This window comes from Polypterus senegalus, chromosome 15, assembly GCF_016835505.1.
Source record: "Polypterus senegalus isolate Bchr_013 chromosome 15, ASM1683550v1, whole genome shotgun sequence".
NCBI classification, from domain to species: Eukaryota; Metazoa; Chordata; class Cladistia; order Polypteriformes; family Polypteridae; genus Polypterus; species Polypterus senegalus.
In genome coordinates, this window is record NC_053168.1 from 114001209 (window position 1) to 114015034 (window position 13826).

The following is a 13826-nucleotide window of genomic DNA, read 5'->3' on the forward strand; positions in this document are numbered from 1 at the left end:
AGAGCTCTGTACCTGTTAATCCTTATGTTGCCATCTTCTGATCTTAATATTCTATTCTTTATTTTATATTGTGCTAACTCCAGTGAACTCCATCACCAGATGTTATAAAATTAGAAAGCAGATTATTATTTCACTTTTTATGCCTTTATTTAGAAGAGAGTCGCCTCCTAACTGATGTGTAAAATAATTGTTTTCATTTTTTCCCCCTAATGACTTACTGTAGATTGCATAATCTGTAACAGCAAATTCTTGTTTTTCCTTAAATTAGATACAATATGGCAAACCCCAGCAGTACAGTAAATTCCTGGGTGAATTGGTGTCGGGGTGATCTTGTAGCATCAAAGATAAGACAGCACATTTGTCAGATGACAAGCAGCGGCGAGTGCCAGGGGGAGCGCAGTCAGTAAAATCCATAGCTTGTATGAGCCCACCAGTTGCAGTCTGTCTCTATTATGTCAGTTGTTTTATTTGAAACGATTTGCTCTCATCAGCACCAGAGGGGATGCAGAAGTGCAGCTCTGCCTGACGCACCCCCCTCCCCCAACACACCCCACTGGATCAATGTTGCGTCTGCATCGGCCCTCAGCTTCGATCAGTGTGCCCTGCAAAGGCGGGGGCGATCAGATGACTCTTGACAGATAAAGTTACGTCTTTCTTCAGACGCACCACACTGAGCTGACATGAGCCGACGTTGACATGAATCATGTGAACTGATGATGACACGCTACATAACTAACCTGTCATTGGCCGCACTTGGAGCTAATGTGCTGACAACCATCGCCACCGTCTCGCGCTGTCAAGCGCTAATTCCACGGCACAACAGGATCTGCTTGTTAAAGCTTTCGCAGCCGTCACCATTAGGTGACAGGATGAGTGTCCAGTACCAACACTGTACTGCTGGAAAGGGACAGAGACTTGGAAGTCACTTAGGCCATTGTGTACAACCCAGATGGCCTGCTCTAGGACTGGCTTTATCTGCAGCATCTCACTGCATGACATCTGCCTTCATTTTTTAAGCTTAGCTTGGGTTAGGCATAATCAAATAAATAAAAAGTGAATTTAAAAATATGACCATACGTCCAGACCCTGCTCTATACAATCTGTTTAATCTAGTAGCACAGCAACAGTTGTACGTTACAGACAGGTAAGAATTCGCTGCGCTCTGTACAAACCTCTTCTCCTACTGCATGCCCGACTACCGTGGCTCTTTCACTACGTCTGTCCCCTCTCCATATCGTCCTTGGCTCCTTCACCTTCTGTACTGTTAATACACACACAGTGCAACATGGCATTACATTTGTACACAAATGTGACAAAAAGAGTAACTGTAAAAGTCGGGCAGTCCACAAATGTTACAAACCTCAATGTGAAAGTCACTATGTGATAGGACTAGTAAAAGAAATTTACTGAGTGAAACCGAGATTGAGGTTTTGTGATAATAGAACTCGCCGTGGATGGTACGGTAGGAATTTTAAAATGAGTTTGTGATCATCAGATTGTACGTAAGGAAAGACCAGATCCTTTTTTGAAGTATTTTATGACGGGTCTCACATTGAATATTCTGAAAAGCCACCCAATGGCTCCCACTTGAGGTTTCCATGAAAGGCTAGATATACAATTTTGCAAAATGGCTCACTGTGAGACATACAGTTTAAAATAAAGGAGTACTGTTTTGTGAAGTACGCTGTTATAAAAATTAGCAGCTTTGGAAAGAACTTTGTGATAGTGCTCATTGGGAAAGGTACTGTATACTGAAAAAGAAAAAAAATATTTCTTTTATAGGAAAAGACTGATTTGGAAAGCTCTGTGTGCGATGGGTAAAACTAGTCATCTGTGTCCATCATGAGACACAATCACTTTGAATACCCTTTGAATATCCATGGAGGGGCATTCTGATCCCACTATATAATGCCTAGGGAGGTCACATCTGGAGTACTGCGTGCAGTTCTGGTCCGGTCTGGTCCAACAGATTCGGAGAATTAACTGAAGAGGACCGTATGGACACCTCATCCAGGTCTTCAAAATCCTCAAAGCCATTGATCAAGCACATCCTGCAGAGTTCTTCTCACTAAGTGATGAATTGTGTATCTGAGGACTTTAGTGACTTTTAAAACTGAAGCCAGGAAGCACATCTTTAGATTAAGAGCTGTAGGAATCTGGAACAACCTAGTGAGACATTTAGTTGAAGCAGAAACCTTGACAACCTTTAAGAAGCGTCTGGATGAGATGTTGGGACAGGTGAACTATTAGCTAAACAAACGAGCCCAATGGACTGGATGGTCTCCTCTCGTATTATACAAATTTCTTCTGTTCTTTACATATACTGGTCAGATTTAGAGCTACCACATCAACTTACACACTTCTTACAGTCCTGTAATGTGCTTCTTCGTTGTCACGCTGTCGTACCCCTTTCGACAAACTGCTGTTAAACAGATGAGTACCTTAAATCATGTCATTGAATACAATTAACACCCGGTATAGCAATGCTTGGAAGAAGACGTTACTTCTACATTCACATGCAAGACCAATGCCGCTCTCCCGGCAGTACACTTGTTCTTAGTCTTGAGAATGACCCTGGATATACATTATGCCAGTAGATCCTCGCCTTTATCTAAAGTTACTGTTTAAATGAAGATTAGATTTTGATATGTGTTAAAATAGGGAAAACATTTCATGGGGTGTACTTACTTTTTCACATGACTGTACATTAAATTTGCATTTAATCTGCATTTTATGGCTAAAACACAAAAGAATTTCCAGTCATGCAAGCGGTTTCAAGCATGACTGTGGCTGCACAGTATTACAAACGTGTGTCTGTTCAAAGAGCAGCAGCCATGATTTCTGATGGACTCCGAATTAAGTGTCATTCGCTGCACTTCTTTTAGTAAAGACACTTTTGCCCTTCTTTTGCATTGTTCACCACCTTAACAAAACTTTTTTGAAATTCAAAATCAATTTTATAACGTGTGCTGCTCCGATCAAATGCTTTTGAGGGGTCTTTAGTTTGAAGTTTTCATGAAAAACACTGCATGGTTTGGTGTGTTCATTGTTGTGTCTCTTGAAACACGAGGCTAATGAAGCCCACCACAGTCTCCAAAGTGAAGGTGTGAGATCATTGACACACCATTATCCCCTCCTCTGGTTCTCTGTTCATTTCACAGTAGTCAATGAAACTGCAAGGGCATGAATGGAATGGAAAACTGACGTCTAAATGTCTTTTTTCTTAGGAAAAAAGAAGAAAGCAAGAGAAAAGAGGCCGATCAGCAGTGTGCAAAAGTGAGGTCACAGACCCCATTGTCTTCAGGAAACCATCTGTCCCAAAGCCTTTCTCAAACAGGTGGTGATAGGGGCTGCAAAAGCGCAACTCTAATCAACAGCGATAAACCTCTGAAAGCTCGGCCTCCATCAAACAGTGAGAGACGCTCAAAATCCCAGTGCCAACCCAATAGCAAGAGAGTTTGTGAGACTCTGTCTCCGGTGCACAACGAGGGCAGTCCACGATTCCCGCCTAGACCCAACAGTGAGAGGCGCATAGAAACTCTGTGCCAACCAGGCAATGAACAGCATTCAAAGTCTACAGCTGGAGTGAATGAAAGGCCTCAGAAAACCCACTCCTCGTCCATCGGTAACCTCCCACCAAAATTGCCCTCACTGTCCCAGAGTGACAGACCTAGCAAAACACCAGGTCTTCCCAAGAATGAGCAGAAGCTGAAAGCCACATCACCACTAGATGATGAAAGCCAAGTGAAGGAGTCATTGTTGCCTGAGGACAGGTTGAGTATGGCAGTGAAAAGTGGGCATGTGAGGGACAGCAACGGCATGCTGCATGGCTGCAGTAAGACATCAGAGGTCAAGAAACCATCCTTGAGCAGGCTTGAGAGAAGCCATCCAGCTCCTGTACAGAACAAAGGTAAGAAGATACAAGGCACATATCTCGTATACACCTGGAGTCCTAGTGCCACTTGCCACCCTTCAGACAGTTTGGTTTTGTAGTTGTAAGCTCTCATTTCTCTCCATTTTACACTGACAAGGCCGTGCACAGGTCATGTTGAAGGGCAGGTGTTGAAACTTTAGAAGGCAGATGACCCACCCCAGGGGTTGTCTCTGCTCCTGCCTGGAGTGGCAGTGACCTCATGTCTACCATACGTCAGAGGCTTGGTCAAAGCTGTCATACAGAACAGCTGTTCTGTCCTCCACCCTTGTGCCACACTCATTTTACGTAGTCATCTGACAGCTGGCGGCACGCGTATTTCCACTAATCCAACGTGGAATGTTCAGGTTTGCAGCACGGATGGATTAGTATTGAGCATTTTATGTGACTGCCTGCTAAAATATTCAGGTAATTAATCAGTTATGAATTAGGTAGTCAACAAATTATCTCACTTGTTAAGTAATTCGACATTTAACCCTTTGAAATCTATTAATATTAATAAAGTCATTACATAATTAGTTCACTGAGCAGACTGATGGACTGGCGATACTAAATTGGCCCGTGTGTGTGTGGTGTGTGTACCCTGTGAGGCACTGCTGCCCTGACCAGGTGGTGTTTACACTTTGCATCCTATGCACAATTCTTGTCATCATTAATTCAAGGAGTTGATGATTAATTTAATCAGTAGGTTGACTACATTTGCCATTAAATCAGTCTGATCAACCAGTGAATGACCTTTTAGTAGCCTCCTTAGTGTTGCATTTTTTTCTTGAAAAAAACAAGTAAAACAGCATTGCATTTTTTGACTTCAAAAATCAGATATTTATTAAATCTGATCTTTCTACTGTAAAATGTGCAAAACTCTAAAAGTACAAAGTCAGAAGTGTTGAAAGCATAATAATGATACAAGTCATAAAAATAATGCTAATACCATGTAAACTGTCAAAATGTGTCGTTTGTGTGGTATGTCTTGAAGTACAGTGAAATACACAATCCAATGTCACAGTCAGGACAATAGTAGTGTGATTCCTTGCAGATTTTCTTTCCAGACTGATCAGCACACTTCATAAGTGTGATTGACACGAGCGTCTCTTTCAGATTCATCAGAATCACTTTCAATGTCACTGCCTGTTTCAGTTTCACAGCCTGATTGACAAATTCACTTTGTCACGACTGCTCATCTCACTGTCATGACCGTGCAGCACCTGGGCTGCTGAAAAACGTTTCTTCCGAGACGCCATTACAAGCCTAGGAGAAGAAGTGTCTGCACCATTGCCTGGGTTACACTCTGGCCTGTCACTTACACAAGACACGCGTATATCGTTTCCCAAACAACGCTCGGCACTAACGCTGTTGGCACTTTTACAGCCCGAGTGTCTAACGATTATGTGAGACGCATCTATACCATTGCCTAAGTCAGGGGTGGGCAAAGTCATTCCTGGAGGGCCGCAGTGGCTGCAGGTTTTTGTTCCAACCCAGTTGCTTAATAAGAAGCCCTTATTGCTCAAGTAACACTTCTGCTTCATTTTAATTGTCTCGCTTGTTAAGGGTTTGAATCCTTTATTGCTCATTTCAGTCTTAAATAGCTGTATTTGGGTTTTTAATGGCTCCTTATTAACAATAAGATGCAAATGACAAAAGAAACCAGCATTTCTCCATTTAGCTTATTACCATTTACACCCATTTGGTTTAATTAAATACTTGGAAGGAAAGTTAAGAGAAAAAAAGTAAAGGACTGAGAATTACTCGTCCATTTCAGACTTCATATCATTTGAGTGACATCCTTAGAAAGGAGGAAAAAAATCTAGGATATGAGAATGACCTGACTTGTGCAAATTTAAAGCAGTAACAAGCCATGAAATTAAATTATTGGCAAGGATTGTTTTCTAATTAGGCAACTGGGTTGGAGCAAAAACCAGCGGCCACTGCGGCCCTCCGGGACTGACTTTGCGCACCCCTGGCCTAAGTGATCGTCGGGAGGAACACTTTTAGCTTTGTTTTTACAGCCCGAGCGATGCTCAGGTCTAACGCTAAGGAGGTTAAGTTACTGCTTAAGCACTTCATTCAGTTCTTTATCAGGTTTTAAAAGCAGTCGATGGACCTCAATGATTTAGTTAGTTCACTTGATTCACTAGATGTAGCTAATTAATTGTCAACTTAGCATGTTTCACTGCAAAAGCCTTTTTGAAGCATAAATAGCTGCTGACTAGCATTACGTATTCCAACTAGATGATAAATTTCACCTCTCTATATGAAAAAGTAAGAATATATAATATTGTGAAAAAATGCTTGGCTTTTCTCCAATGTTTTGCTTTATGGGAGTACATACGCCACATTGTAATATTAATGTATGTGTTCACAATTCTGCTTATTAGACTCAAAGATCGTCAGTCATAGTGTGCCCACTATGCAGTTGGGGCTTCAGCCACTAAGTTGTCCCCATGCCCGTATGATGCTGTTTGTCCTGAAACTACACTCCGTACAGCCCATCTGTTGAGGGCATCTCTTCTCATCTTTGCTGACCTGGCATTAATTAATTAGCTCTTAATTCCCAAATGAGGAACCAAAAATGGAATGCAGTGCAGGCAAACTGTTCTTCAGTTTGACAGAATCTAAACCTATACAGTAATACCATAAACAGGAGCACAGGCAGGGGTACAACATAAACTATACAACCTGGACTCTTACAGCTGTGTCAGTTTTAAGGTGATGATCTTCATTCTCTGTCCTGGTGGCTCAATTCTTAGTTCCACGAGCAGACTCGCAGCATTAGCTGGAAAAGAAGACAACCCTCTTCAGTTACTGTCTGGTTTATATCGCTTATCCATTAGGAATGTGTTGAGTTTGCCTCTGTTATGCTGATTCTAAATAAAACTTTAAATTGAATAAGTAATTAATAGGCGAATATATGAGTTAACAGAATACAAAATTCAAAAGGATTTCTGGTTGAAGCTTTTGTCAAACAAACAATCCATTGTTAGACCTTAACCAAATGAAGCGGTTTCAGTAATGGAAGCAGTGTCCATGTAATTCCTCCTGTAGGTGCACCGCCTTCATCACAATGGCACAGTTGAAATTTAAAATATTTATTTAATTTATTAAGTTAACTCACTTAGTTCCAAACTTTTCATCCACTTAATCGGCATGATGAACAAATTTCACACAAGACTCAAGCTACGTTCAGTTGTTTGTCTAAGTAGCACATTTGAAAAAGGATCATTCAATGGAGGCTGGAGACCCCTGCCTCTTCAGAGACATGTTCTGTTGCCTCTGGCATGTTTAGCATGAAGCAAGTGGGAAACCGATGACCAAACGGTTGGTAAGCACTATTAATGATGCCAGCATTCTTAAATGTGCTTCTTCATATTCTTCTTTATTTTTCCTCATAGAGTCCAAAAGAGGCAAACACAAGAGTCCAGAATATCAAGCGGTTCACAGTGACATCATTTGCCCCACATCTTCCTGTTCAGCTTCATCACGTTCCCAAAAAGTCACCAGTCATCCCTCACTACTGCCTGAAAGAACAGCACACCATGAGAACATTGATAGAAAAGGGAGAGAAACATCTGGTCCCCCAGGATACTACAGAAGCCCAAGGTCATCGAGTGAACCAGGGTCACTTAGGGAGGGTGTTAAAGGCTTGAATATGGGGCGCCATTCACCTGCGGGCTCCAGCAGACCAGGGAGTGCCAAAGTACCTGCCAACATGTACTGCCGTGCCAATGAGCCATCAGCCTCCCGATCCCCAGTTCCAAGGAGTCAAACCCCAGTATTGTGTTCTGCACGTCATGCGAACACAGTGGAATCAGAAGACCACTCCTTACCCAGAGACCACAGTGCTGCTGCCCTATTGCCTTGGCAGAACTCAAGCATTGAACTGGTTCCTCTGGAAGTCAGGTTGCAAGTTGTTGAAAAAGAGCGGGCCCGGAAGGGGCTGTTCAGGAAGAAGAATCAAGCAGCTGCCACCATCCAAAGGTCATGGAGAAGGTAGGAGAGCCACAAGCACATGTCTATACAAATCCTTGCTGAATACAACCAAAAATAACTGGGGGTCAGGGCACTAGGACCTCATTTATAAAACTTTGCATGGATTCAAGCATGAAAACATGGGCATGCCAAGAAAAAAAATTAGATTTTTAAAACCAAGCGTATGCACATCTCTGCACAAATTGCCGTTTATAAATCACAAACACCTTGTAAATATGTCTGCATAAACATTTCTCAAATGCTGCTTTGAAACATCCATATATGGAGCATGCTAATGAACCTCATACATATTCATTCAGTCACATTGAATTCATTGGTTGGTAGAGCAGCTCCCACCTGTTGCGTCAAGACCCCCACCTCCTGCATTCAGAGGTGTCTGGCTGTCCTCCACAACTCGGAGCACAAGATCATATGCAGCATTATACCGCCTCTCTTTTGTACTCTGGGGGCTGGGAAAGGGGTAAGGTGCCAGCGCCTGAGTGGGTAGCTGCTTTTAGGATGAACTGTAAGAGACATATGGAAAACTGAGGATTGTGCCAGTTACCTGCACAAGGCTGGATAACAGCTAGCAACAAATAAAAAAGGAAAATCAAGCAATGTAATGTAATTAAATGTATATTGTATGTTGAAGAATAATATTTCATAAGCAGGTTATATATGGGTGCAAAGCTTATGGACTACTGATTGAGCTACACTTCCACCTACATACGCGGTACATGAAACACCAGAAGAACGACACCCTGTATGGTTAGGAGTGCGAGAAGGAGAACATCACCTAGAATGACAACTACGCCTTAATAAGCGCTGGAACGGGTGGCCATTACTGCAATTTAGTAGCAGTTAACAACAAAAACAGTTAGTTGAATAATCAACAAAAAAATCCCCAAAAAGGCTGCAACCTAATAGTTCTCACTCAGAACTTCTTTAACACTTTATGCCTACATGAATCGCTTCAGTTTGCTTTATTGAGTTCACAAGGTCCCCTTTCTAACAACATGTAAACTCCTGCATTATAAGCTACCAATTTTGAAAACATGCCTGATTTTTTCTTCCCGCTGTATGCCATAGGAATGAGCTGCTAGTAATTAGTCAGTGAGTCAGTCAGTCATTTTTCAACCCGCTATATCCGAACACAGGGGTCTGCTGGAGCCAATCCCAGCCAGCACAGGGCGCAAGGCAGGAACAGACCCCGGGCAGGGCGCCAACCCACCACAGGCTAACAATTATGTCACCTAAAACAGAGAGTGTCTATTAACAGCACCTACTAGATCATGGTGTATAATTTATTTTAAAGTTACTCTACGCACAACTTTTATCTGTAAGTAGCCATTTTGTACTCGCCAAGGAAATGCCTGCAAATTATAAGGCAACAAAGTGATTTAGCTGTCCTTTACTGGTATGGAGTACCTCTAAAGACCCTCTCAGAACATAAATCCGAATCTCACTACCTGCCTCCTAATCTCACTTGCCATATTCCAGAATTTCATTTGGGTTGTATTCATATTTAAAGAATGTTCTACCCAAAGTGACTTCTGTCTGTATGTACTGAAACATTCAAATCTTTACGTCCCTCCCTGGGAGTTCAAAGAGCTGCCAAATTGGGACTCCTTTTTGGGCTCATTGATGAACTCCTGACTGACTTTCTGGCACCTGACCTTTGAATTTATTTCTCAAAACCGACTGCTCTATAAACCTCCTCTCCAAGGACATGAGTGCCACTGTGTGTTCTGCTTCAACTCGGTTTGCAGCCGTGGGTTTTGTTCCATTCTTTCAAGATACACACGTGAATTATGTAATTTTGGAGTGATGGCAGTGTGCTATGAAGTGAATTTCTGTGTCACTCTTGACTGTATCATCACCTGTTTTCAAATCTCTGAAATATGCCAACCATAGTAGCCCCTTTCTGTGGTTTGCAGTGTTGCCCTGACAGAAGCTGCTTTTTTGAAATTTCCAGTATTTTACAAATTCTGGTTTTTAAACTTTTTAGTGAAATTCAGTGCAAAAAACAGTTCACGCAAATGCAGAGGAAAGTTCCATAGCTCACACACAAAAAAAAAAAGTCAGTCTTACATATATCAAATTACTGTATTCATTACTACATTCATTGCCAAGTCTGGTCAGAAAACAGTATGCGGTTACACATTGTTATTTCAAAAGACACCCAGCATTTCTTTTTATGTTACATTTGAATTACACATGGCTAGCAGGGGATTCCATTCACATGTTAACTTACAGGGAGGGGATAAGGCAGCACCTACCATCCTACTTGTTTATGTGTTCTATGTGTCAGTACAAAGCCAAGTGCACTGATCTTACTTAACTAAACAGAACTAAATGTTAACTCACTAAGCATGGCTCTGGCTCTCACACTTGCCTTTGGGTGAACTGCTTGTAGTGCACCAACTGCAGCACTTTCTCTTTTGTGAATTCTTGTGTGTAATCGACTGCAGCGCCTCCTTTCCATGATTTGCTGTGTTGCCGTCTCTAACACCACCTTTATTTGACTTGGCACATTGCCACATACCTGGTTTCCTAATAATGGATGACATTGTCTTTTACAGGTACTGCCTGCGTAAGCAGCTAAATGACGTAATTGCCAGGAGATGCACAAGTGGGCCAGAGATGGCACAGTGGAACAGGGACATGAGGGCCTTTATCATTAAGCTACTCTGGAACCGGCAACCAGATGTTCGTGTGCTGCTGTCCCCATCCTCCTCCTCCTCCATTCATGTGAAGCTGCCCAACAGGGCACTCTCTGCTAAAACTACACGGCCTGGCAACTACTCCGCTCTCCAGACTATTTATGGTACATTTTTTCCTGATGCTTATAGCTAAATAGAATTTGCATCTGACGAACAGGGTGGGGTTTTCGGATCCCTGCCCTGTTACAGTACATCATTATTGTGTACATTAGAAACAGGATACAGCCAGAGTCTGACTGGGAATTTGGTAATGAAGTGGAACAAGCACAAATATAATGACTCGATTACTTTAAAGAAATAGTCCACCCAACAATTGTGCTTTATATTTTACTTAACCCTTATTGTTTGTAGTTATGGCCAAACAAAAGTATTCATTTTTTTAAGGAGGAAAAGATAAAAGTTCCTGACATAATCAGCTTCTATGCCGACCAACACCTTAGATATGCAGAAATACAAAGTACACTTTCCACCTGCTTATGTTTTCACTCACTTGTGCATATCCAAGGTGATTCAACAAGCAGAAAGTCAATTCCATGGTGCAGATTTACAAACTACTGTTGAAGAAAACCTGGAAAGAGAGCACAGTGGATTAACGACCACTAAAAGAGGAGCAGCGCACGCAGGCACGTCTTCAAGGCAAAGCTGTTCTGTTTGCATGCACTCCCCAGCTGCTCATGAGAGGGCTTTCTGGAAGTGGTTTACTGTAACAATATTTTAGCCAAAATACATGTGTTTGAGATGCTGTGAGCATACGACTGGATATCTGACATAAGCATTATGCTACATGACTGAATTTAGATTTTTTTTCATGAACATTCTACTTTTGCTTACCATTTGTTCACTGTTGGTCTACATTGAATTCTATTATTGATGAAATATTATTCTTGGCGTTCACTACAAACAACACACGTTAAAAAAGTTGGAACATCTATTCATGGCGTAACATTCTGGTGTGTTTGGTAACTCAGATAAATGATATGAAAGTTTTAAGCATTTCACATTTTTGTTACTTCAGTTACGCACTGGTTATCACATTTTCGTTTATTAAGCATTTTAGTAACAGTGAGTCATATTAAAAAGTAACATCAAAAATAGAATACAATTACGTTTGTTAGTAGACTAAAATTGTGCTTTTTAACAGAACTTTACAATGTTATGTACTGTAGTTAAAAATTGGGAGTTGTCTCCCTTAGACTTTCTCATATACTCAGATATGGGGATGGATATTTGAGGCATAAACCACAAGACAATGATACAATACAATATACTTTTATATTCTGTACATTAAAGAATCATCAACAACAAATCAAATTAATAATATATTGACCAATTATTATAAAAAAGACTCTGCAACTTCATGAATATAAAAGTACCACTTTCAGTTTGCGGAAACAGTTCAAAAGTCGATTGAAATCAACGTTTTGTACCTTATACTTTTATGCAAAATTTAGTTGACCCAAGTGAAAGAGTATTCCAAGTTATCGTGTTTACACACACACACACACACACAGACATAATTCCAAAAATGGTATTTTCGGAGGTCTTAAATGTTGAGATTCATCAAATTTTCGAAATCGAATTTTTGGACAATTACAATACTTTCCCTAAACTTCTTATATGAGAAAGTAAAAATGTAGTTTAAATTGGCTTGTGGTGGCTCAATAACTTTCATACAAAGTGTTTGGACTCCGGTTTTGTCAAATATCTTTAGTTCTCATGTAAGTTAAGTAATTATCGCCTACAGGGAAACTTTCGTAAAAACAGTTTACATTTCTTCTGACAAGAAAGACTCTTTATAAAGCAAATTGATGTTTTCTGTACTCACAATAAATCTCGGACTGCACTGTTTTTTTTACACCACCTCCTGTTGCTTATTTTTTGCCTTTCAATCGAGAAAGGCTACATCTCGAAATAAACAAAGGAGATGCTGCTCTACTAAATAGTTTTCTCATCGTGACTTCTAGTTCTCCAAAATTATGCTTTTTTTGAAAAAATCTATTGTAGAATTCCTTACACTTTATATAAAAATAAAACCTAATTGAGCATATAGTGTCTTTTACAGAAGGTGCTATCATAAAGTAGCATTGAACAGTGTTATACAGTTATGTACAGTAGCTGGCTGTAAAGGTCTTTGTTTTTGAATTCTAGGGATATGAGGAGACCCAGACATAGAAGAACAGTCCAGAGGTTTTGTGCTTTTTTGGACAAAACCAATTCAAGTCCAGGCTGAGACATAGGCTGGGTCAGCCTAGAAGGCTTCCTGCCACATGACCTTATTCTTTTAATCTTGCTAAAACAAATATGCACCTCATTGTGTGAGACACGTCAATGTGATGATAGAGGCAAGAATGGCCAGATACAAGTTTGCGGTCTGCCTGGAATCCCTTTATTAATAAAAAGTAATTATCCTCAGAGAGCTAATCCAGTGTAATAAGCGGTGTGTGCAGATCCAGCGGGACGAGAGGACAGCTTTGTGATGAGGGAATGGCCTTTTGAGCAGATAAGCGGGTGATGAAGTAAATGCTGAGAGAGCCGTCTGTCTGCCAAGAGGTTACTTTTCAGTGTGTTAACAAGCTGTGTTACACACATACAAACATGCAGGCGCACGCACACACAGACACGCGCATTGGCATCCACATGGCAGCAGAAAAGTTCATAGCTGTCACCACCAAACGTCAGGGAACGGAATTATGACGTGCCTGACTGCTGTACAGGCATCACCGTAACCTTTCTGTAGGTCTCGTGCATGCCAAGAGTTCTTCTGTATATAGGAATGTAGTCTGCTGTATCTTACACATTCCTTCATGAATATACAGATCACACAGGGCATTAAAAAATATAGTCTCATAATAATCTGTCTCACAATTTAAGTGGCTTTAAGAAAGGACTACGTTTGATGATAACACTGCATTGTACTTTGGAGCATTGAATATAAAATACAAAATATAACGTGTTAATAAAGTAGCTACAGAAAGTATCTAAATAAAGGGCTTTGTTGTTACATTTCATTATGTATTAAAAAAAAAAGTTAAAGCACTCCGTATGAAAGGCAATGTTTGGAATTTTGTGATGGCACTGTATATGGGTATAAAAGAATAGTGGATAGGTTAGGTTATTTTCATCTTGATTTTCATTATGCTTTTCTAGGTGTTCTAATTGTTTAATAATCAATTATTTACTAATTAGTGGGTCTGATGCTAAAGTAG

The 13826-nt window shown here is 40.7% G+C and overlaps 1 protein-coding gene across 3 annotated transcripts in view; it reads left to right on the plus strand.

The window, feature by feature from the left end:
* Window positions 1-13826, plus strand: part of invs (inversin) — a 202741-nt gene that overhangs the window by 185445 nt on the left and 3470 nt on the right. For all 3 annotated transcript variants that reach the window (XM_039737489.1, XM_039737491.1, XM_039737490.1), the window contains 3 exons: window positions 3228-3910; window positions 7321-7918; window positions 10480-10724. In XM_039737489.1, the coding sequence (XP_039593423.1) occupies window positions 3228-3910; window positions 7321-7918; window positions 10480-10724 (1526 nt within the window). The remainder of the gene's footprint in view (window positions 1-3227; window positions 3911-7320; window positions 7919-10479; window positions 10725-13826) is intronic.